The sequence below is a fragment of the Hyperolius riggenbachi genome, chromosome 8 (assembly GCF_040937935.1).
Source record: "Hyperolius riggenbachi isolate aHypRig1 chromosome 8, aHypRig1.pri, whole genome shotgun sequence".
Lineage (NCBI taxonomy): Eukaryota > Metazoa > Chordata > Amphibia > Anura > Hyperoliidae > Hyperolius > Hyperolius riggenbachi.
The window spans coordinates 255,523,049-255,545,233 of record NC_090653.1 but is presented as its reverse complement, the minus strand read 5'-3'; the positions used below and the strand labels follow the sequence as shown (position 1 = coordinate 255,545,233).

General features: G+C 46.4%; 1 protein-coding gene across 2 annotated transcripts; it reads left to right on the top strand.

Moving 5' to 3' along the window:
- The first annotated feature begins 523 nt into the window (after nucleotides 1-523).
- Nucleotides 524-21,618, top strand: LOC137528525 (taperin-like). 2 transcript variants are annotated; one of them, XM_068249844.1, is made up of 3 exons: nucleotides 524-3,174; nucleotides 6,812-7,063; nucleotides 21,505-21,585. In XM_068249844.1, the coding sequence occupies exons 1-2, from the start codon at nucleotides 679-681 to the stop codon at nucleotides 7,001-7,003; spliced, it is 2,688 nt and encodes an 895-aa protein (XP_068105945.1). In that variant the 5' UTR covers nucleotides 524-678; the 3' UTR covers nucleotides 7,004-7,063; nucleotides 21,505-21,585. The 2 variants fall into 2 exon arrangements, with proteins under 2 accessions (XP_068105945.1, XP_068105946.1); XM_068249845.1 differs by lacking the exon at nucleotides 6,812-7,063 and having other exon boundaries at nucleotides 525-3,174; nucleotides 21,505-21,618.
- Nucleotides 21,619-22,185: the final 567 nt, after the last annotated feature.

Below are 22,185 nucleotides of genomic sequence, written 5' to 3'. Positions count from 1 at the left end.
GGTATGCATATATTGACATAGATCTGTACCTCAGTCCTGAAAGAGGGACAAATGTGTGAGAGAGAGAGGGACAAAAGGATTTGGTTACTAAAGAGGCACTGTCCCTCTTCAATTGGAAGCTATGAGCATTCCTAATAAGTTGATGTACAGCTTTAGGCGGGGCTTAGCTGCTAATGTATAAAGTCGCTCCGGTACAGGTGAGGGGCGGGACTCTACCATAAGGAGGCGTGCTCTGAGTTATGTCATATCGGCCTGGGCGGTGCTTCTCTTTGACAGGTGCTCGAGACAATGCGCGCGCTGCCTATCTTTGAGGGGTGTGATCATCAGACATTAGGCGGGGTCTGTTATGATAATCCGATAAATTGACGAATGAGGGGCGTGACCCACTGGGACTGCGAAAAGGAGCGCTGGCTTGCTTGACGAGGTGAAGGCGTGTTCAGCGCGATGACGTAGGTGATAGGCTTGCTGAGACAGGTGGGGGGGCGTGTCCCGCTGCGACGGGAGCGCGCTGCCTCAGGTGTGAAGGAGAGAGGCGGCAGGCGTGCCCACGTATGGTGACGTAGCTCTGGTGGGAGTGGCCCGCGGTGACAGGACGGGCTGCGCTGTCCCGCGGCTCAGTCAGTCAGTCAGTTTAGTGGAGGTGCTGAGCGGAAAGCCGGAGATCCCACCGCAGCGAGCATGGCGGTGAGCGGCGGTACGAAGAGCTGGTCGCGGCTGGAGTCCGGGAAGATGCCGGCATGGAAGCAAGAGGTGCTGGAGAGGAAGAGGCAGAAGATGGCGAGCAGCGCTGGTCCTCAGTCCTCCCGAGGCAAGGATGCCTCCCCCAGCCGATCTTCAAAGAAGGGTAGCCCTGAGCGCCTGGTGCTGCAGGACAGCCTGGGTCCCATCAAGGAGAACCCCTTTATCAAGTTGGAGAAGGAGCGTCGCCGTCGACGACCCCAGCAGCAGCACCACCACCATCCCCCGGCGGGCTCGGGCCGAGCTACTTCCCCCATCCGGCAACTGCTGGACATCTACAGCCACGTCCCTGGCATCCGCACCATCCGGGCCGACAACATCATCATCATAGAGTCCGACCCTGGCTACTTCAAGCAGTCCAGTCATGTTGCTGGGGCAGCCACCGGCGACCCGGTGGAAGAGCTGCTGGCCAAGCGGGGCAGCAAGGTGGCTGAGATCCGAGCGTCTGAGGTGATCATCTATGAGCCCGAAGTTCCCAAAAAAGAGGCGGCTAATAAAAGTCCAGTCGAAGCCAAGAGGGAGCCACAGGAACACAACCAGGTGCTGGAGGAGGCTGGCCGGGTCAGCCGCCTCTTAGAGAAGTTTAACCCCGGTAACAGTCGACCTGTGCGGACCAGGAGTTGGGAAAATCTACTAGAGAGAGACCAAAAGCCCCTCGTATTGCCAAAACCTCCTTCTGCTGAGCGACACGGCCAAGCTCCCCAAAATAAGGCCCCCAGAAGGTCTGGGGAGGTCTCTCCATCATCAGCCTCTATATTTGAAGAAGATAGCAAACGGTTTCCCTTGAATAACCCCTCTTGGCTTCCTTCTAAGCCACCTGCACTTCATTCTCTCCCAGATCCTGGCTTATTTCATAAAAGGCCCTCCAGTCCAATCATGCCACCTCCCGCTGTTGCCCCTGTGTCCCCGACTTCTCCACTGACACCACTGTCCCCTCATTACGAATTGTCCAGCAATGAGACTTTGGTCTCTCCTGTGGTGGCCTCCGTTCGGGAGAAATTTGAGATCGGGTACACAAACAACAATCATCCACTGTCCAAACTTATGAGTGTTTCTCATAGGACAGGCAGCAACACCATCATTGTCAATCCAAAAGCCGCCTCCATCAGCAAGGCACATTCTCAGGACACAACGGATGGTGGCGTCCCTAAAAATGCCCAACATCTCACCAATGGCCATGCTGAACATTCAGAGATGAATGCGAAATCAGGGGGTTCTGTTAATATTCAAGATCTCTTGTCGAAGAGTAGACGACCTAGAGGTTCGACAAGCACTCCGTTGCCTGAGACAAGTGGAGTAGTGCCATCTTCAAACAAAGCCGCTAATGAGGTTTCCAAAGGCGCCAATGATCATCGGAGGCCAAAGTCTGAGGTGGAATTACCTAAAAATAGCATGCCTCCCAAATCCAGTGCCACTCTTGCGGAGAGCTCCTTTCCTAACCACTATGACCAGGGCTTCACCAGTGCCACTCCTAGCCAGCTCTTAAGAGTGGCTTCTTCCACCAGCAGCAATGACTCTTTTGAAATTAGGCCTGCACCAAAACCAGACTTAAGTAGCATCCCTGAGGATGATATCCAAGCAAAAGCCCTTGCAAACATTCGATTGCAATCTAAAAACACTTTTGTTTTTGTTCCAAAGAAGAGGCAGGTCCCTTCTGAACCAAAGCAACCCAGCTTGGGTAAAGTTTCCACCAACGAAAAGCCAAAGGTGCAGATTAGTGCTTCCACACTTAATGGCCCCAAGGTAGATTCTACGGACTCTATTGTCTATTATGGCACCCATTCAAAAGAAAGGCCTGACCTGGTTAATGGAGATGGAGTAGAACAGGTGGAAAATAGTGCTTCCAGTGCACCTTCTATGTTAGATTTTGACTGGAAACGTGGTCTTGTTGCGTCCAAAACGAGAGAAAATCAGTCTTTTACTGATATCGGTGCTGAGTTGGAGTATTTCAGTAATGTCCAGCAAGGAGATGCATCTGGTGTACTTAATGTACCAGTCACAAAAATACATGAGGACTTGGCTAAACCTGATATTCCTGTCACCAACATAGATGACATAGTGAACACTGATGACCGAGAGACTATAAAAGAGACTAAACCTATTGTGAAAGTTACAGCAGACCCTGTAACACCTGCATATCGGCCTCATGCATCCCTGTCGTCTGTTCGTACAAAAGGTCCCAACACTTTTACAATTATTCCAAAAAGGAAGCCCGTAACTGAACAAGAAGCGTTTAGGACACCAGTGGTGGAGGAAGAGGACGAGGATGACACCGGCTCAAAAAGAAAGTCCTCTGATGGTTCTGAGGCTCTTTATCCTGAACTAGGGGCACTGCTGAAAAAACGGTATCCAACTGTGGACGAAATCAAGGTCATTGGTGGATATATGTCACTGTCCAAGTCCTGTTTGTCCAAGATTGGCTCAAGTAGAAAAAAGGTAATAATTATGTTTTGTAGTCAAGTAAATGGTTTATGATTTCGGAGGTCATTTTGAAATGCTAACTAGTCCATAGACTATCCGTTCTCTAGAATGTTTTTACTTTTTTAATCCAAGCATTGTAGCCTTATTTCAGGAAATATGTATTTTTTTTATTAAGTATAAGTGCCTCATGGATTGTCTTGTTTCCCATCTGTAAGTTTACATCACTTCCTGTCTAGGCAGGAAGTGGTGTAATCTTACGAAGCATAAATTATTCTGATTATTAATAAATGCAACTTTGTGTTTTTTTTTTTGTTTTTTTAATTTTAAGCTAACGGAGTTTTTTTCTGGCCCTCATTTCCTGTTTGGGGGACTATTCATTTTTATATTCAACCTTTGTGGACAACAGGGAACAAGAGATGGAAAGAACGTCATATCTCCAAAAGTTTCCAATCCCTTTTCAGTCTTAAAATGTAAAAAGTCCTAGAACTTTGCGGGCTCTTTCACATTAGCCAACGCGTGCAGGAATCCGATTTCGTGCACGCGTTGAGTGACATCAGGAAGTTGCGGCGGAAGTTATAATTCACCCGACGGGAAAACGCAGCGTCTGGACGTTGCGAAACTCCTAGATGCTTTGTAACGTAACGATCTGGAACATGTCATCTAATGTGAAAGTTAACATGAAAGTTAAATAGACTTTCATGTTACCTTTTTAAACGCAAACTAGGAGCGATCCGTCAAAACGCTCGGATCAGCTTCTAGTGTGAAAGAGCCATAAAGCTTTTAATTTACAATTATTTTTTTTTTTATTTATTTTTTTTTTTTTGATACATTTTGGAGAGGGAAGCCTGTGGATCTTCCAGAGGCTACTCACGCTGTCCTCTGGTTCCCCGTTGCCACTTGCGGACCTCCAGCTCATTGGGGCCGAGCTCCTCTTTTGCCAGAAGCATGGCCATGCCTGCGCAGTAGCAGGTGGGTGTCCCCAATCAGACTACTGACCAACCCTTCTCGGTAATCTTTGAAGGGTCAGTGAGCCGCAACAGGGAGCTGGAGGACAGTGAGGGAAGCCTAATTGGAATCCAGAGGCCTTCCTCTCCTTAGGTAAGTATGCGATTTTTTTTTTTTTTTTGGGTACAAACTTGGCAGGACGACGATTGCGCTAATGGAAATGGTCACTACTGTTTCCATTAGATTAACTGTACTTTGCATTTTGTGATTTGTTGGCGATCGGAATTGGAAAAAACACAAGGTAGTGAACAAGGGCCCTTAAGGGGCATACACACATCCAATTTTGATTGGCCGTTCACTGACCAATTTTACCTCCTCCATGTAGAATGACGGCCAATATACTATGAACAGATTGTGTTGGTGAGCTCTCATACTACATGGAGGTTGTAAAATTGGCCAATCAAAATTGGATGTGTACCAGGCTTAAAGGAGGGGTCCGAGGTAATTTAAAAAAACTAAATTCTATTTACCTAGGGCTTCCTCCAGCCCCTGGCAGCAGTCCTGTGCCATTGTCGCAGCTCTGTTCCAAACTGGTGGCCTGGGGTCCCCTCTGGTGTAGAAGCCTCGCCAGGTCGTCCTCTACTGCACCTGTGCAAGCGCCGCTGTCGATTATGCTGATGTCATCTGGAGTGTACCGCTCCACTGTACTGTAACATTCCAGATGACGCCAGCGTGACCGAGAGAGGCTCTCACGCAGGTGCAGTAGATGCGCGTCGGCATCTACATCGGAGGGGACCTCGGGCTAGCGGATAGAAGCGGAGCTGCAGCTAGGGACATATCGGGTGCCAGGGGCTAGAGGGAATCCCGGTTAAGTAGATTTTTGTTTTTAATATACCTTGCATCTGACCTTTTAAAGAGAACCTGTACTGAAAAAGGGACTCCTGGGGGGTACTTGCCTCGGGAGGGGGAAGCCTCTAGATTCGATTGAGGCCCCCCCGTCCTACTCCGTCCCAGGGTGGTCTCTCTAGGCCGCGCAGTAGAGAGGACCCGACAGAGGTCGGCTATTTCCGCCTATCTCCGTACGGTTTGCCGCAACAGCGCCCTCGCTGGAGCCAGGAAAGGTAAATTAATCAGCGCTTGTCAGGCTTGTCGAGGGAGGGTTGCCGGACACTTTGTGGGAGCCAGAGCTGGACTGCCTGCAGCTACAGCGAGGTGAGAACCTCCCAGGGGAACTTTTTTTGGTCACAGAGTCTCTTTAAAAAGATTGTTTACTCAGCGAAACCAGTCGTTCTTCCAGGTCATTTTATTGCCAAAAGAAGCAGCTAGGCATATGGGATTGTGTGTCTCCAACTCTGCTTCTCTGTTGCTGTGCTCTGCCCACTCCTGTAATGCTAAGAGCTCCCTTGCTTTCCAATTGGAACAGTGGGTGGTGCAATGCTGATACTGAGATTCCCCAGTTCCTGTTTTTGCTCCTGTTGAAAAGATTGGGTCAGAGGCATGAGCTGCTGGCTCTGCCTCCAAATGGGATCTTATGTCTAAAGCTATGTATACACCTGAGACTATAGTCATTTGAAACGGCTCCGAAAGAATCGCTCGTCAGATAATCGTGCAAAAACTTTCGCAAATGATCTCATTAAAACTCATGATGATTGACCCGCATCGGTAGAATATGTGGATTCGTCTCAACAGATCTGATTGAACGACTATCTTTTATTTCCAAAAGTGTGTATAGATGTAGTTAGATAACAATCGTTTGCGCATTCGCTTAATTTTTAATTCATAATCTTACAAACGTTCGACGTCCCTTCTGTATGCATGCAATATTCACTACTGATCTGACGTTTAAACATAAAGCCAGTTGTTATATCTTGTATAAGGTCGTTCATTTAAAGTGAAACTGAAGTGATATTTAAAGGAAAAAAAAACCATACTCCCTTAAAGAGACTCAGTGACAAAAAAAAGTCCCCTGGGGGGTACTTACCTCGGTAGGGGAAAGCCTCAGGGTCCCAATGAGGCTTCCCCCTCCCCTGTTGCTGCAGGCAGTCCAGCGCTGGCTCCCCCAAAGCGTCACGCAATCCTGGCTCGACAAGCCTGACAAGGCTTGATATATTTACCTTCCCTGGCTCCAGCGGTGGCGCTGTTTCGGCTCTCAGCACGGACATAGGCGGAAATAGCCAATCTCTGTCGGGTCCGCTTTATTACGCAGGTGCAGGAGACTTGCGCCTGCGCAGTGGAGCGGACAGACAGCGATCGGCTATTTCTGCCTATCTCCGAGGAGGAGAGCCGATACCACGCCTGCTCTGGAGCCGGGAAGGTAAATATTTACATCCCGGCTTTTCAGAGGGACACAGCGAGACCGCAGTGGGACACAGGAAGACGGGGGAAGCCTCCATAGGATCCGGAGGCTTCCCCCAACCGAGGTGAGTACCCCCCATGGGAACTTTTTAAAGTTACAGGTTTTCTTTAAGGAGAGGGAAGGCTCTGGGTCCTATAGAGCACAGTTCTCCAACCTATTCTCAAGACCCACCAACAGAGCATGTTTTGCAGAAAACCACAAACATTCACAGGTGGAGTAATTAGTGTCTCAGAAGAGCTGATTAATTACCTTGGGATTTCTACAAAAACCTGCACTGATGGTGGGCCTTGAGGACAGGGTTGGGGAACACTGTGAGCCCTTCCCGCTCCTCATCTGCTCATTCCTCTGCAGGCTTCTCCATTCAAATCTCCCGCCATGGGGGACTTTGGAAGTCTTCAGGAGCCAGAGTCCTCCCGAAGACAGGCGGCGCCATACTGCGAGTGCATGAGAGAGGGCACTCCCACGTGTATGGAGCCCGAGTGCTCCCCAAGACTCCCGAAGCAGAAGAGAGCAGTCTTCGACCCATGGGTAGGAGGCTGCTAACAGGGGAGCCAGCGCTGGAACAGGGACTGAAAGGAGCGGGATAGCCTTCCCTCTCCTTAGGTAAGTATCTGTTGTTTCTTTTTTAAATATCGCTTCAGATTCCCTTTGAGTTTGGCATTCCAGTCAGCCGGCAAACGCTCCTTCGTAGGCCAATTATCTGTTGTTCCGAAAGATAGTTATCTAGCGTGTGTACATAGCTTAAAGCTCATTGCTTTGGTGTAAACTAGCCCATAGAAAGACCTTAGCCTAGCGCTTTTTAAGGCTGGCGCTTTCAGAAGCACTCTTGGTGTGAACCAGCACTAAAGCCTCATCTACACGGTACAATTTTCCGTCAGATCGGATCTATTAGATAATTTCCAACCAGACCAATCGGATTGCATTACATTTTGCAATAGATTTTGGGTACTTATCAAAGCAAAATCGATCGCAAAATTGATCTGAAACAATTTGGACGTCTACACACGATGCAATTTCTTATGAGATCCATCAAATAGATCCGTCTGTCTGATGAAAAATTGTACCGTGTAGATGAGGCTTAATGCCTGGTACACATCATGCAATTTCCTGTCAGATTTTGGGTTGAACCGATAATTTCTGACACGTCCAATCTAATGTCCTATTATTTTTTCTGATCGATTTTCCCATCACCTCTGTACAAAATCAATCAGAAAAAGGATCGGAAATCAGATTGGACCAGTCTGAAATTTTGGATTCAACCCAATATCTGACTGGAGATTGCATGGGGTGTACCCAGCTCTAGGATGAGTTGAGCCCAGAGAGTAGGATGGTTTGTAGGATTCTCTGACGCGGACAGCTGGTGGGACAATCCTGTTTGCTTTCTGTCAGTAGCACTTTTGTAACCTGCTGCCTTCCACAATAGGTGATTAGCGCTCTATTTTTAACCTTATTTTCCTAAGCAGGGATAGAATCTCGCAATTTGCCAAGGAAGCCTTTTCACGAGCCGTAAACGGTTAAACTGCGGAGGAAAAAAAAAACCTGCCTTGGTCAGTGAACTTTGTAAACACAGTTATATGTCCTTTTGTTTGCTCGATCAATGATTATTAGAGAAAGTCAAATATTGCTGAAGTTTAATGGAAGAGCCTTGTCCCTGTGCTTTCCTTTATCATGCAATATGGCAAAAGCTTGTTTTTCAATTTCAAGTGCTGTAACTTTAATAGAAGTTTGTACAGAAAACCAGAGCTGTGGAGTCGAGGAGGGTACCTTGTCATGTACTTGCACTACCTTGTTGTAATGTCTTTGTTCGTCATTGCATGTTTTTGCCGATGTGTACCACAAACCATTCCGAGTGTGGCAACTGCTGCGCTTGGCGAAGTAAATCTGAGAGAGGAGAGATGAGGCACGTGACAAGTCTTGTATACGTTAATGGGAGGAGGTGATTCTAGAGGAGGATAGAAGCAGGCGCGTAGTTAGGGGGGGTCGGGGTAGGACAAGTGCCCCTGGGCGCCGGGTCCCCAAGGGCGCCCAGCTGAGCTGCAGTGTTTTTTTTTGGGGGGGGGGGGGGAGCAGCGCAGAGAAGAGGGAGAGCTGTGAGCAGCGGTAGGGAAGGGGGCCATCTCCCCCTCCCTTCCCTCACCTTAGGGTGCTCTCCCTCCCTCACTGTCCCCTCCACAACTAATGTCCGGGTGACTGGCGCAGCGGGCGGAACTCGCCTCCTTCTCGCTCCAGCGCCTGGAAGTTCGGGTGCTGTAGCCGCTGCTCTGGTCTGGACCAGACCAGAGTATCGGTAAATCCATCCCGCACTGCGACGAGGCGCAGGTAAGTTCCGCCCGCCACCTGGACATTAGTTGTGGAGGGGACAGCGAGGGAGGGGAGAGCACCCTAAGGTGAGGGAAGGGGGCGGAGATGGCCCCCTTCCCTACCGCTGCTCACAGCTCTCCCTCTTCTCTCCGCTGCTCCCCTCCTGCTGGGGAGGGGGACACCTGGCTACCTACTCTGGGCACATATACCCCTGCCTACATATACTGGGCACATATACCCCTGGCTACCTGTTCTGTGGCTACCTGTTCTGTGGACATCTCTACCCCTGGCTACCTGTTCTGGGGACATCTATACCGCTGGCCACCTATTCTGGGGACACCTATAGACCTGGGGCTACCTATTTTTGGGGAACCACTGCTGTCAGATTGAGTGTATTTTGGGGAACTGCTGCCAGGTGAGAGGTGTCTACAATATTAAGGGGGCATTCTGCCTATTTATGTGAAATGCTGTCTATGTGCCTCATGACTGCTGAATTTGTCTTGTTGGGGGCCTCATGGTTACTGAATTTGTCTTGTTGGGGGCCTCATGATTTGTTGGGGGCCTCAAGATCGCTGAATTTGTCTTGTTTTGGGCCTCATAATTGCTGAGTTGGTCATGTTGGGGGCCTCATGTTTGCTCATGATTGCTGAATTTGTCTTGATGGGGGGGGGGGGGGGGCTCATGATTGCTGGATTTGTCTTGGAACATGCTGGAAGGTACATACTGAGGGAGAGTGGGTGAGCGTGAGCCTGCTAACCTCCATGTACATTTGGCTCCACCCATAACCACGCCCACATTTATTTGGCCACGCCCTTCTTGGCACGGAGCACGCCGCAACCTTCACCTTAGGGGGCGCATTAATAGTCTTTGTCCCTGGGCGCTGAAAACCCTAGCTACGCCTCTGGATAGAAGAAGCTCATGTGCAGATGTGAGATTGTGGTTGGATTAGTATCTGGAAACGAGTGAGGAGACTTACAGGGGAGAGAGATTGTGGAGATCTTTGTAGGTTAGGGTTAAGAACTTGAACTGGATCCGCTGGTTAATTGGTAGCCAATGAAGAGCTTGACCGAGAGGAGCAGCAGAGGAAGACCGAGAAGAGAGATGGCAGAGTTTAGTACAGATTGGAGGAGTGCCAGTCGGTTAGTTAGCAATATATTACAATAGTCCAAGCGACACTCAGTTGTGTCCTGGTCGGATGCGTGCTACGTTTTTGAGTTGAAGATGACAGGAGTTACCGGTAACGTGAGGAATAAAAGATAGCGGAGTCAAATATCACCCTACCCTAAAACTGGTTAAGTTTAAGGGCTCTGCCTCTGACACCGGCAACCTGGGTTTGAATCTCGGCTCTTCCTGTTCAGTAAGCCATCACCTATTCAGTGAGGAGACCTTAGGCAAGACTCCCTAACACTGCTACTGCCTATAGAGCGTGCCCTAGTGGCTGCAGCTCTGGCACTTTGAGTCCGCCAGGAGAAAAGTGCAATACAAATATACTTGTTTTAAAGAGAACCCGAGGTGGGTTTTAAGAATGCTATTAGGACCCAGAGGCTGGTTCTGCGTACTGTGCCCCCCCCCCCCCCCCCCAGGTCCCCATGCTGTCCCCCAGAATAAAAACTGCCGTGCTAGCGACATGCACCTTGTCGCTAGCAGGCTGTTTACCTTTGTGCTGCCAGTCACCACCGCTCGCAGGGGGAACAGGGGGCACAGTACGGACACCGAGGCTGGTGATAGTATGCACTGGCGGGAGTGAGGGGGGCGCTGTTGACGCACTGGATTCTTGGCAGAGGGGGATGTCGTCGGTTTCATCTAGCATGTGTATGGGACTTTAATGAGTTGTTGCTAATTCATGAAAATGTATGCAGCTTAGAAATGAAAATGATACTTTTGAGTCCAACGCCAAGCTGCTTACAATTAAGGGCTCATTTTTCCATCTGCGCGATTCTAGCTGCACGTTTGGAAACACAGCGCAATGTGCGATCGCAGGGACATCCACAAGTGCATAGACTGCACTGTCTGTTTCCATACATGCGCTGTGATTCACCATGGAGTCGTTACATGCATGTTGGCGCGTTAGCACTGCGATCCCAGTTACGACAAATGAATGGGAATGCAATCGCCTCTTGGGGATTTGCGATGCAACGCAGAACCATGCTGATGCACGGCTCCCTGCGTTGCAAATGGAAACGAGGCCTAAATTTGCACCGCATTTGCATTAGCTCAGAATTCGTACTTCTTATTGACTGTCATTATATTGTAAGTATCCGAAGTGCCATGCTGTTTCATTTCCTTCCACGGAATGACTCTGTAACCTGGTGAGCTGCAGCCAGATTAATGATTAACTCTTTGCTGGTGATGGATTTGGCAGAGTTCAGAAAACTTGATGACTGGATTTAGTTGTACAGAATGGACAGAAGCACTCAGGCCTGTCCAAGTAGGTTTACTGTGGCGGCATCTGAAGTACGAACTGTCACGCAAATCCAAAAATGCAAAACACATAGTAATTAGAAGTACATTTCTCCCAGAGTTAATGGAGCCATAAATTACTTTTCTCCTATGTTGCTGTCACTTACAGTAAGTAGTAGAAATCTAACATTACTGACAGATTTTGGACTAGCCCATCTTCTTATGAGGGAGTTCACAGGGTTTGCTTTATTTTTAAAAGCACTTAGTGAATGGCAGTTGCTCCTTCTAACTGCCAAAATAGTGTGCAGGGAGGCTGGCCAGCATCTTTTGTATTAATCATTTTTAGAGATAGTATTGAGGAAACATTTTACCTCAGGCAAACCTAAAGTTTACTCTTCTGTCTTTAAGTTAAAGTGAGATCTCTAAGTTAACTCTTCAATCCTTAAAATAACTCCAGAATTCTGAAAATAACTACAGAGCAGTTAACTTAAGGAATGGAGAGATAAGATAATACTCACTGTGTGGAGGTAAGTTTACTCTTGCCTTATTATCTCCAGCATGATTCACTAAGATCATGCTGGAGATAAGGCAAGAGTAAACTTACCTCCACACAGTAAGCGAGTTATCTTCTCTCTTCATTCCTTAAAGAGACTCCGTAACAAAAATTGCATCCTGTTTTTTATCATCCTACAAGTTCCAAAAGCTATTCTAATATGTTCTGGCTAACTGCAGCACTTTGTACTATCACAGTCTCTGTAATAAATCAACTTATCTCTCTCTTGTCAGACTGTGTCTGGAAGGCTGCCAAGTTCTTCAGTGTTGTGGTTCTGCTATGAACTCCCCCTTCCAGGCCCCTGTATGCACACTGCCTGTGTATTATTTAGATTAGAGCAGCTTCTCTCTTCTCTTATCTTTTACAAGCTGGATAAATCGTCCTCTGAGCTGGCTGGGCTTTCACATAGTGAGGAATTAGACAAGGACAAAGCTGTTTGCAGGAAGAAAAGAGCAGCCTGAAACTTCAGTGCATGAGAACAGGGGGAAAGAAACACACAAATGATCTCTTGGGATTCAAAAGGAAGGCTGTATACAGCCTGCTTGTGTATGGATGTATTTTCTATGTGTGGACATACTGTACATCAACCTACTTCCTGTTTTGGTGGCCATTTTGTTTGTTTATAAACAAACTTTTTAAAACTGTTTTAACCACTTTTAATGCGGCGGGGAGCGGCGAAATTGTGACAGAGGGTAATAGATGTCCCCTAACGCACTGGTATGTTTACTTTTGTGTGATTTTAACAATACAGATTCTCTTTAAGTTACCTCCTCTGTAGTTACCTCCTCTGTAGTTATTTTCACACTCAGTTAATCTACAGTCTGTCTTTAAAGGAGTCATCAGGGGATATATCGTAAAATAAGTGGTACTTACCAGGGGGCTTCCTCCAGCTCCAAGCTCCCAGGACGTCCCTCGCCACAGCTCTGCCCACAACCGTTCGCCTCAGGTCCGTCCCGGTCCCCGGCGATTGTCAGAGCGACCTCCAGGTCGCTCTGTACTGCACCTGCGCGAGCAGCGCTGCCAATCACCGCCACGTGGGCCGGAGCGGACTGCGCAAGCGCAGTAGTTCTGCGTCTGCGCAGTCCGATTCGGCCCACGTGGCGGTAATTGACAGCGCCGCTCGCGCAGGCGCAGTACAGAGCGACCTGTAGGTCGTTCTGACGTCCTCGCTGGGGACCGGGACGGACCTGTGGCGAACGGCTGCGGGCAGAGCTGCGGCGAGGGACGTCCTGGGAGCTTGGAGCTGGAGGAAGCCCCTGGTAAGTACCACTTATTTTACGAACTATCCCCTGATGACTCCTCTAACGTTAGAATTCTGGAGTTATTTTAAGGATTGAAGAGTTAACTTTAGGTTTGCCTGAGGTAAAATGTTTCCTGAATACTACATGCCTTATCACCATGGTGATATCTCTAGAAACGTTATTAAAGACATGAGATAAGCTTGAGGCCATTTGTCTTTATAAAGAATAAAGGCCATGCTGAGAATCCCCTATAGATAGATGGACTAGCCCAAAATCTGTCGGTAATGTCAAATCTCTAATACCTACTGTAAGTGACAGCAACATAGGGGAAAAGTAATTTGTGTCTCATTTTACTCTGGGAGAAATGTACTTCTTATTAGTATGTGTTTTAAATCTTAAGATTTTTGTGACAGTTCCTCCTTTAAAGGGAACCTGAAGTGAGAGGTAGATGGAGGCTGCCATATTTATTTCCTTTAGAACATTACCGGTTGCCTGGCAGGCCTGCTGATCTTAGGCTGCAGTGGTGTCTGAAACAAGCATGCAGCTGATCTTGTCAGACTTCAGTCAGAAACACCTGATCTGCTGCATGCTTGTTCAGGATCTGTGGCTAAAAGTATTAGAGGCAGAGGATCAGCAGGATTGTCAAGAAACTGAAGTTGTTTAAAAGGAAATAAATGTGGGGCAGCACGGTGGCGTAGTGGTTAGTGCTTTCGCCTTGCAGCGCTGGGTCCTCGATTCGAATCCCAGCAAAGAATTTGCATGGAGTTTGTATGTTCTCTCTGTGTCTGTGTGGGTTTCCTCCGGGCACTCCAGTTTCCTACCACATCCCAAAAACATACAGATAAGTTAAGAAATTGTCCACAGACTGATACATACACTACATGATACATACATAGACATATGACTATGGTAGGGATTAGATTGTGAGCTCCTCTGAGGGACAGTTAGTGACAAGACAATATATACTCTGTACAGCGCCGCGGAAGATGTTGGCGCTATATTAATACTAAAGAATAAATTTTAAAAATATGGCGGCCTCCATAAACCTCTCACATCAGGTTCGCTTTAATATACGGATACAGACAGAGGACTGTTCATTTCTTCAGCTACAACACAAGTTATTCCCTTTTCTTTTTTTTTTTTTTTTTTTTGGTGCATAGACACGCCATACTTATACTCCAGCTAAAAAAGTAAGCCGTCAGGTTTTGGACTAGTCCATCCCCTCATGGGCTATTCTCAGGGTTTTCTTTGTTTTCAAAAGCATTTCCTGAGTGTCAGTCGATTTTAAAATTGTCTTTCACCATTTCTGTACAACCGATAGTTTTCATCGAATTGCAGTAAAATCAAGCTGAAAAATTGTAACTTGTCTGGCCACCTATAGGGCTTTTCCCCACTGGGAAAAAAAAAATTCCAATGGAAGATCGCGCAGCATCGTGTTTGCTATGCGATTTGTAAGAACTCCTGTTGATTTGACACATATGAGGACAAACTGCAGCACGCACTGCGATTGCGATCAGGCCAACAATGTATTACAACAGTCTTTACAGGGCACCGCCATTACTAAGTTAAAGCGGACCTGAACTCAGAACTTCTTCTCTGCTCTAAAATATAAGCAACAGCTTAATAACCTTTACAGAAAAACATTTTTGTTTCAGCTGATACACATCCTGAAATAAATCTGCAGTGTCTACTTCCTGCTTTCATGGAAGCAGACATGTGTTTACAGATCAGCTGCTCTGCCGAGGGAGCCATCTGACACAACTGAGATCAAATGACAATGGTGATTAGTCACAGATGAGGGGGGAATTAGATAGGATACACTCTCTAAATACATCCAGGGTGCATTTCATAATCTGTGCACTTGCGATCGGCAAAACGCATGCACTTCTAAAATCAGAGAACAGCGCATGCAGAGTGGATTTGGCCTAAGCAATGCAGCCTTCTGCTTTGCTCTGTAGAAAATGGTATGCTTAACCTACAGTAGACTTTGAACAGAGTTTATGAAGCCATCTCTGGCATTTACAGCTGTAGTCATTAGCCGAGCAGGATTATACGAAATGGAAAGTTACTGCTGCCTCATAAAGTGGAGAATTTAAAGGTCTGATCTGCAGGGAGGGGGGGGGGGGGGGTGGAGTGTCCTTCGGGTATTAAATGAAAAGCCTGGGGCCAGAAGAGAGCCTGTCATTTCCAGATTCTGCCTGCGCTTTATTTACTGCTGGGCAGAGCGTGACAGTTTACAGTCGGACTTTTAAACATTATTGCTGAGTAAAGGAGAGCCTGGAGCTCTTTCCATCCGCAGGCTTCTTTAGTGAGTCATTGTAAAGGACGTCCTGAAGAGAAACCTGAAGAGGAATAAAAACTTATGTGTAGTGCAGCTAAGAAACAGAGCATTAGTTGCAAAGAAAAGTCTCTTGTATTATCTAGTACAGGAAAAAAAAACCACTAGTACAGTTAAAGTACAGTTAAAAAAAAAACACAAGTTATCTATGCAAGAGAGCTTCTCTGAGCTATTCGATCCACTGGGTGGAATACAGTCCTCTTTCTAAAGCACTTAAAGACTCTGAAGTCTAAAAAATCATCTTTTTATTTCAAAAATGTCTTTGCCATGATGGACCTAACTTACATGCTGCATCCCCGTGGCTAAAATCTAACTGAATCCCCCCAAACTCCCTGGGGGGCAATCTGGGCAGCACTTCCGTGAGAGGCAGAGCTTTAAGCTGCAGCTCTGCCTCTACATACGTCTGTCAGCCCGGATCGCCGCCTCTCCCCCGCCCCTCTCTGTCTTCCTTCACTGAAAGGGGCGGGGGAGAGGCGGAGATACGCGCTGCGGCTGAAAGCTCTGCCTCCTCCAGCAGCAAAATCCAAGAAAGTCGTGGATTTTGCGGGGGAGAGGGAGGGGGGATTTAGTTCGATTTCAGCTGCGGGGATGCGGCGCTTTAGTTAGGGCTATCATGTTAGAGACATTTTTGAAATAAAAAGATGATTTTTGAGACTTCAGTGTCTCTTTAAAGGACAACTGTAGCGAGCGGTATGTGGAGGCTGCCATATTTTTTTTTCCTTTTAAGTAATACCAGTTGCCTGTCCTTTTTGCTGATCCTCTGCCTCTAATACTTTCAGCCATAGACCCTGAACAAGTATGCAGCAGATCAGATGTTTCTGACAGTATTATCAGAACTGACAAGATTAGCTGCATGCTTGTTTCTGGTGTGATTCAGACACTACTGCAGCCAATAGATCAACAGGGATTCCAAGCAACTGGTATTATTTTAAATCATTAAATATGGCAACCTCCACATATCTCTGCTACAGTTGTCCTTTAAATAGCCAAGACATAGTGAGAGACTGCTTGAGATAAGGTTTTAGGGCTCACTCACACTAGAGGCGTTTTTGGCCAAATTTAAGTGTGGATGGTTTTTTCAAAAACTCACTGAAAGCGGCTACACCATGTTTCTCTGAGAGAGTTCACATCTGAGCGGTTTGTTTCCGATCCGCTCAGAAAAGCGGTGCATGGGCCATTTTTGAGGCGATTTTGCCTCAATGGAAGGTATAGGAAAAACGCAAACGCTCACAAAATTGCTTTATGCATCGATTGCGTTCATGTTTTTAAGAAAACATTGTTTTTATTCTGTTCTGGATCAGAGTTCACTTCCTGACTAATGTCGGGAAGTGAAAAAACGCAATCGCTCAGCAAAACCGCTTATTAAAGCGGTTCACAAAAAAACAGCGTGCCGGTAATCGCTGGGAGCCGGAAAAAAAAGCTTCAAAAAACGGACACGCGAACGGAACGCAATGTGAACAAGGCCTCACTGCAGGGAAGTTCAAAGGGTCATTATTTCTGCTTTGTTTTATAGCTTAAAAGACAGAGTGTGGTTTCTAAGCTGCAAATATGATAGAATGATGCAATGTTATAACATAAAAAGTTATATAACTGAAAAATAAAAAAGGCACTTTTCTTTGCTACTAATGTTCTATTCGTTATCTGTACTACACACGCAATTCATTCTCATGAGGTTTTTACGCTTTAGGTTGGCTGTAACCAGCGCTTTTATGATTTTTGATGGAGTAGTTGCTTGGTCCTGCAATGTATTTTACCATCCATTAGGAACGGTCAGCGAGATGCTAATAAGGACCAGTTCATGCTGATATTCTGCATTTATGCAACTTAGGAACAGATCTGTACGTATAAGTAGATAAATACTTGTTCTACGTGCATAACAGATGTATTGTACTGTCCACGTTTAGATTTCAGTGAAGTTTATATAGTAAATAGTTGTTCCGGCCATTTTCCATCTTTACTGCCTCTCTATAGTAAATCCTGATGTCATTTCCTCCCTTTACACACTCCCCCTCCCCCCCCCCATTCCCCCCTAGAAACTGCACTGCTATATCTAGCTTGATTTGTAAACACACGTGAGCACAGCATAGATTGTATTTCAGCAGTTTCTGCAGAGGGTTGAGGTGTATTTCCCTTCCCAGCCTCAGTCTTGTGTCACACTGAACTGCCATCAGCCAATCGGTGAGGAGCAGGAATGTGGGAGGGGAGATAACCAGCCTCCCTCTCCCTGGCAGTGTTCCACAACGGATCCAGGCTGACTGAGATAAGATTCTTTACAGCAGAAACCTTTTATGATGATATTGAAATGCTTGCAATGCAGGTTGCTTGCAGGCTACGTAATAAACGCAGAGCAATGAGTAAATGGAATTTGTGGAGGACAATCCAGCTTTAAAGTAATTTCCTGTAGCATGGTTCAGCTTGTTTGTAGGCCACCTCCTCTTTCTGTAGAATTGTACTGACGGCTCGTCCAGGAGCCAGTCAGTCTGTTTATACAGTGCTCTTCTGTAGACTGCTGAAATTATTCCAAAAGAATCATTTTGGATGATTTTTTTTTCCCCAAGTGTGTATCTTATATCTTTTTAATGGCTGAATCATGTATTCATGCTAGACATTAATCACTCATTTACTGGCATTTTCCGAAATCACCTTATGGGTGATCCACTAAGCTGAGACTGAAGGTGCCTGCTAATGATACAATCTTAATTGTACAATATTAATGTATAGTAGACTAGTTTGTTTTGAGGATTTAGTGTGTGTGCGGCGTTATGTCGGGGGAGAGATCGGTCATGCCGAGAGCAGCCAGTCTTTATTCTTTCTTCCCTGCCTCTTTCTTTGTGCACCGCACGCTGTATCTCTGCCGCTTCCATACTGACAGAACACATCACTAGCCTGCAGGCTAGCGACTAATCTGCAGCCTCTGCCACAGACTGTTTCCCAAGGAATCGTGTCCTGATTCCTGTTGGGCCACAGAAATCTAAAATGTATACAAGGCTTAAAGGAGAACTGTAGTGAGAGGTTTATGGAGGCTGCCATATTTATTTCCTTTTAAGCAATACCAGTTGCCTGGCATCCCTGCTGATCTATTTAGCTGAAGAAGTGTGAAGCGGAGAAGGGAAGCCTCATTAGGATCCAGAGGCTTCCCCCTCCCGAGGTAAGTACCCCCCCTCCCCCACCCCGTTTGATTTTTACAGATTCTCTTTAAAAGAGAACTGTAGAAAGAGGTATATGGAGGCTGCCATATTTATTTCCTTTTCCTGGCAGCTCTGCTGATCTATTTGGCTTGAAGAAGTGTCTGTATCACACCAGAAGCAAGCAGCTAATCTTGTCATATCTGTCGAAATTGCTAGAAACACCTGATCTGCTGCATGCTTGTTCAGGGTCTATGGCTGAAAGTATTAAAGACACAGGGTCTGCAGGATAGCCAGGTAACTGGTATTGCTTAAATGGAAATAAATATGGCAGCCTCCATATACCTCTCATTACAGTTCTCCTTTAACTTGCTATCATTGCAAGCACAGCTTACACAGCAGTACAAGCTTGTTATTGTACATACTGGTAGCAGAGATCGGCACACACTGCAGATACTTTGCTATCACTACGGGTTCAGAGTTGCCTACTTACACTTTACAGACTGAAGGTTAATCTGTTAACCTGAGTGTGACTGACCCAGAACATGAATGCAGATCCAGTGACGTGACTTGGGTCTGACCCCTCTGCCTGCATACTTGTTCCAGGTATGTAACTAACATGAGGCCTCTTTTTCACGGACAGTTGATAGGCAGTGAAATGCCTCTCAAACTCTCACAACTGCTCGCTGCTGCCTTGCAACTGCTCGCTGCTGCCTGGTAACTGTTTGCTGAGCACACAGTTCAACTGTCCGTGGAAAAGAGGCCTTACTGAAGCAGAGATCGCAGAACAACCAACTAATTTGTATGGTTTACACTGGAGTAAAGATTGCCATCTGCGTAATTCTTTCATCAGTTTTCTTTCTCTGTATTCGTGTCATCTACATATTTAGTCTAATGTATCCACTTTTTTTTTAATATAACAGAGTTCATGCAATTGGTTCCCATGCAGCCATGTCGCAATCTTACATTTTTGCAGATTTGTGTTTACATCCGACAGGCTCAGGCCTGCATCAGTGCCGTTTTATTGCGTTTGAATTCTAGAGCTTTATTGGGTACATCGTGTTTGGTTGTTCAACCAAGAGGTAAATCTCCAGCTGTGTCCTGTAATCAGTCTATCTCCTCCACGTTATTACACAAGAACAGGGGCGGGCTGAAATGTATGGAGCACGATTGAGCGATTTTGCCAAATTGTACTTTTGTTGAGGAGAAAGCAAAAGATTTGCAAGTTAGAAGAATTTTTGCAGATACAGGCAGTCCCCGACTTATGAACACCCGACTTACAAATCACCCGCCGATATGAACGGCATGGATTCTGTGATTCTGGACTTGTAGTTTTTTAGACAATCGATTTTAAAAAATTAAAAGAAAAAATGGCTTGTGTAAGCAGGTACAGGGGGCTGAGGTGACACAGAGGGGGACACTGGAGGCACAGCGGGGTACATAGGAGGTACACGGAATAGAGATGGCAGAGTGTCCCGACTTAAGAACAGATTCAGGTTAAAGAGGAACTTCAGCCTAAACAAACATACGGTCATTAAGTTACATTAGTTGTTAATTAAAATAGGTAATCTCTTACCCACCCAGTTTTAAAAGAACAGGCAAATGTTTGATTTCATGAGGGCAGCCATCTTTTTGGTTGAAAGGAGGTGACAGCATGAGACACAGTTCCAACTGTCATGTGTCCTGATCACCCCTCCCAGTTGCTAGGCAATGAGAACAACATAGGAAATCTCATCATGCTTTGCACAGCATCAGGTAAAAAATGCCCGGGCAGTTTTGTTTGATGGGGCAGAGCTTAGCTTTTGTGCAGCGAAAAATGAGGCTTAACCTGCCTGGCGTTCTGATTTCCGCGGCCGCGGGAACGTTTTTTTGCACATTTTTTTTTTTTATATTTTTTTTTATTTTTCATGTAGCTAGTATGTTTGTTTAGGCTGACGTTCCTGTTTAAGCAGATTTTTTACGCTGGAGTGGTCCTCTACCAAAGGTATCATTCTATTCAGGTTGAAAGGAATTTCTAGGTGCCTCCAGCCACCCATGTTCACCCTCTTCTGCCCCTTCAGCCACCTATGTTCTCCTTCTACTTCCCCTTCAGGTGGTATCTGTCACCCAAGTATGTCATGCTTCAGTATGCCAGTGTAAAAAGTGCTATGCAACTGACTCTCCTTAAAATATTTGAAGGTCTGACAGCTTAATTGAAAAATGTGATTAACTGAGAGGTGTAAATCTGTAGCAACTTACTGCAGGCACTTGCTGAAGCACGCTACAGAAGATATCGGTGCTATATAAATAAAGAATTGTCAGTGAACATTGCCTTATGAAACGATCTCTTGTTCCAGAGCTACAGCCAGCAGAAGTGCTACTGTCGGAAACATTTATTTCTGACGCTTACAGCGACACTGAAGTGAGAATAAATCTCGCTTCTTGTCTCATAGTCAGCAGGGGCATGTGTGCCCCTGCTAAAACGCGCTATCCCGCGGCTAAACGAGGGCCCCTGACCCCCCAACCCCCCCCCCCCCCCCCTGCAAAACCAATGACCAACTTAGTCGTAGATTTTGCTGCTCTTCAGGCAGGGCTAATGGCTGCAGCCCTGCCTCTCAGCGTCAGCGCCGTCTATCAGCGGCGCATTGCCGCCTCTCCCCCCCCCCCCCCCCCCCCCAGTGAAGGAAGACTGACAGGGGAGGGGCGGAGATACGCGCTGACAGACGTGCGTGAGGCAGGGTTGCGGCGGTTAGCCCTGCCTTAATCCGGAAAAGGGGATGCGCTGCTCGGAGGGGATTTTGGGGTAAGGGACCCCCGTTTAGCCGCGGGATAGCGGCGTTTTAGCAGGTGCACACATGTCCCTACTGACTGAGGTCTGAAGCGAGATTTATTCTCGCTTCAGACTCTTGAAGCAAAAAGAATTATATGATATAATAAATTGCTTGTGTAATACGGATAATTACTATAACATTAGTAGCAAAGAAAATATTCTCATATTTTTATTTTCAGTTCTATAGTATTTCCTTTTTTTTTTTTTTTTTTTACAACATTGCATCATTCTCTAATAATTGCAGTTTACACACTACTCATTCTAAATGATTTTACAGAGCAGGCCAGTGAGAGATTGAACTGTCCTCTGGAGAGAAAAAGAAAATACAGTGACTGACAGTTGGGATAACAAGCTTCAGAAGACTGAGCTCTCTGCGACCTTGAAAGTCGTGGAGCTCAATGGCTCTTTTGCAAAGATAACAGGAGTTTAACTCTTCCTGTACTGGAAATGATATTAAACTTATGTCTCTGCTCCTAATGTTTTATTTCTTAGCTGAACTACACATACAAATCTTTTTTTTTTTTTTTTGCTTCAGTGTCTCTAGGCGGCCGTAAATGATAAAAACCAATCAAATGATTTTCCTGTTTTTGTGATTAAAAATTGTGTAGTAAAAAAAAAAAAAAAAAAAAAAAAAAAAAAATAGCTTTAGAAAGTTTCTTGGTTTTAATCCTGAAAATGAAGTCTGGGGTTGACTTGATGACTTTAACCACTTCAGGACTCAGCCTTTCCCCCCCCCCCCCCCCCCTTAAGGATCAGCGATGATTTCTAAGATCTGCGCTGGGTGGGCTCTACAGCCCCCAGCACAGATCAAATACCAGGCAGAGCGACCAGATCGCCCCCCTTTTTTCCCCACTAGGGGGATGATGTGCTGGGGGGGGGGGGTCTGATCGCTCCTGCCTGCGCGTTGCTGGCGGGGGGGGGCACCTCAAAGCCCCCTCCACCGCAGGATTCCCCCTCT